Here is a 2,787-nt window from a genome sequence, read left to right as displayed (position 1 = left end):
TGGACTTCGGAGAATTGTTTAAATTTAATTGACAATTATAGACAACATCCATGTATTTGGAATCCTAAAAATGTTAAATATAAATGCAGAGAATCAAAAAATGATGCATGGAATGCAGTTTGTTCAGCTGTAGGGTGCTTATCTCAGGAAGAGGCAAAAAGAAAAATCCGTAATTTGGTGGCTCAGTTTTATAGAGAGAAAAAAAAAAAAAATATCGCAGCATGAAAAAATCTGGAGCAGGCGCTCAGTTTCATTCCAAGTGGTTTGCCTACGATGCATTAGTATTTCTTCGAGACAAAAACAAAGTCCGCCCATGCAAGGAAAGTGAAGCTGAGAACGTGGTAAGTAAACACACAATGTTTTTAGATATTAACTTTTCTGTTATTAATTATTCAAACAAATAAATAGGCAATTTCAATTTATACATGAATTATAATTCAATAATTATTCTGCCACGGCACCATCCCCAAAGGTGTAACGAAAAAATCTGCAAACTCTTGCCTAATATCTTTTGCTTCAGTTGATGCATTTCGTGCAACTTTCTTGTATGAAGTAAATGTATTACTCTGAGTTTCTCTTCTCCACGATCCTTCTAAAACACGTCCTGTATCTTTATCTTCACCGTCATATGTACCTGGGGGATTGTAGGAATTTTTAGATCTTGAACTATTCCTTAAAAAATTATGCAAGTAAATGCAAGCCATAACAACAACTTCTGCAGTTTTTGGTTCTAAAAGTAAGGGTTTTCTAAATATTCTAAAAATCGAAGATAACATTCCAAAAACATTTTCTGATATTCTTCTCGCTCTACTGAGACGGTAATTAAATATCCTTTTGGGAGACCCTTTGTCCTGCGCCCCAGGGTAGGGTTTCAGTAAATTTGGTGATAATGGGAAGGCATCATCCCCTAAAAATACGTGAGGGACTAATTTCTCACGTCCTGGTAAAGAGCTATATTCTGGAAGGTTGAGTTTGCAGCGAGTTAATAGTTTTTTGAATAATGTATTTTCGAAAACTCCTCCATCAGATATTCTCCCTTGGGAGCCTACATGAAAGAGTGAAGAAATCACTTCCACTGTTTTTTGGTGCTTGTATTGCAATGTGCTTGCCATCCATGACGCCGACACATTTTGGAAAATTCCAAAGAACACTGAAACCATTAGTAATTGTTTCCCATTCTTGAGCAGTTTTAGGCATCTGAAATACAAAGATATCATTACTTATGCTAAAAATGTAGATCACTGTAGTGTTTACATTTTATACAATGTATTTTTCTTTTCAGGATGACCTTAATGACTCTTCCTCCGAAACGGATTTAGATGATTCACAAGTAACAGATTGTGATGAAGGTGGAAATGAGACCCAAGAATTTCAAGATGCAGAACATGGCAACGAAGGCATGAAAGACTTGTATAACGATGGTTCTCAAAACCCATCAACATCTAACGCTGCTTGTGAGAAGCCTTCGGCATCTAACAAATCCTCTCAAGAGCCTCGTAAAAAAACCGTGGAAAATCCGAACAGCACAAATCTTGATGAATTTAAACACCCTAATAAAACTAGACGTGTCACACAAACACTTACAAGAAAAATCGATGATAACGCTCGAAAAGAAGAGGCATATAAAATAATTCAAGACATACAAAATAAACGACAGCGAGACAAATTCGATGTATTCGGAGAACATATGGCGTGTAAAATTAGGGATTTGAATACCACCTGCGCACAAAATATTGTAGAACATCTTATAGGTAATATTTTGTTCGATGCAAGTATGGGTAAATATGATTATGGAATGCCACAATCAACTAACACATATGAGCCAATTTTATCAATGCAACCTTCCACGAGACCACAATCACATTCATCGTATTGCAGCACACCAGCTATATCACCACCGGAGACATACATACAAAACTCTTCAGACTCCTCTACTGCTTTTGGTTCCTCAAACATTCTCGCAGAGGCATTTCAATTAAGTAACATGTAAAACTTCTAAAGTTATCAATAAAAAAGTACAATAAAGTTTACTTACCTTAACTTGGTCTTTAATTGCATTTACTAGCGCAGCACATACTTCTGGTACTATCTTTGAGATAGCTTGTTTCGAAATCTTAAATAAATACATCAAGCTGCTGTAGGAATCTCCAGTTGCCAGAAAGCGCAATGTTACAGCTAATCGTTCTTGTGGAGGTATAGCCTTTCTACAGTTAGTATCTGCTTTTCTTATCACTGGTGCAATTTTTTGCAGCAAAAATTCCATATCTGAACTACTCATGCGCAAAAAATTTTTGAAGCACCCATCGGTTCGAAGTTCTAATAAAACGTCATCTTTCTTTAAATCCGATAATATTTCCTTTCCACCATATTTTTCCCTTTTCTTCAAACTTGGACGGACCCAACATTTACGCTTCCGTTTTCGTGAATCACCACACAAAATTAGAAAGCACGCGGTAGCAGTTAATAAGTCTTCCTCCATCATGTCACAAAACTACAGCAGTATGGACAGAATGTTGTACTCAACTGAATTTGTGATTCAACAAGTTCAAACATTCATTAACATTGTTGCACTAGTGAGGACAGTTTGTTTTATGTCAAAAGTTTAATAAATTAAACATTTAGCAACTTGTTGCAACATAAAATTGCTACAAGTTGCCAAATGTTGCTCCAGTGTGGACGCGCCTTTACAACAATAAATTGTTCGCCTACCAATTATTCAGCTGTTCTTGAGACCATGAATCAAGCTCTACAAGTAGCTTCTGAATGTCATATGGATCATATCGAAGT

At 36.1% G+C, this 2,787-nt stretch overlaps 1 protein-coding gene across 1 annotated transcript; it reads left to right on the top strand.

Moving 5' to 3' along the window:
* The first annotated feature begins 210 nt into the window (after positions 1 to 210).
* Positions 211 to 1,990, top strand: LOC126891230 (uncharacterized). Its single transcript, XM_050660411.1, has 2 exons — positions 211 to 341; positions 1,283 to 1,990. Exons 1-2 carry the CDS (start codon positions 222 to 224, stop codon positions 1,988 to 1,990), a joined length of 828 nt encoding a protein of 275 aa, XP_050516368.1. The 5' UTR covers positions 211 to 221.
* Positions 1,991 to 2,787: the final 797 nt, after the last annotated feature.

This window comes from Diabrotica virgifera, chromosome 9 (assembly GCF_917563875.1).
Source record: "Diabrotica virgifera virgifera chromosome 9, PGI_DIABVI_V3a".
NCBI classification, from domain to species: domain Eukaryota; kingdom Metazoa; phylum Arthropoda; class Insecta; order Coleoptera; family Chrysomelidae; genus Diabrotica; species Diabrotica virgifera.
The sequence above is the reverse complement of the archived record's forward strand: the minus strand, read 5'-3'. Positions and strand labels throughout refer to the sequence as shown.

Bases quoted from the DNA above. Each gene is read 5' to 3' on its own strand.
- LOC126891230 (XM_050660411.1), top strand. From the start codon at position 222: ATGAAAAAATCTGGAGCAGGCGCTCAGTTTCATTCCAAGTGGTTTGCC. The intron at 342-1,282 runs GTAAGTAAACAC...TTTTCTTTTCAG, and splicing joins AAAGTGAAGCTGAGAACGTG to GATGACCTTAATGACTCTTC.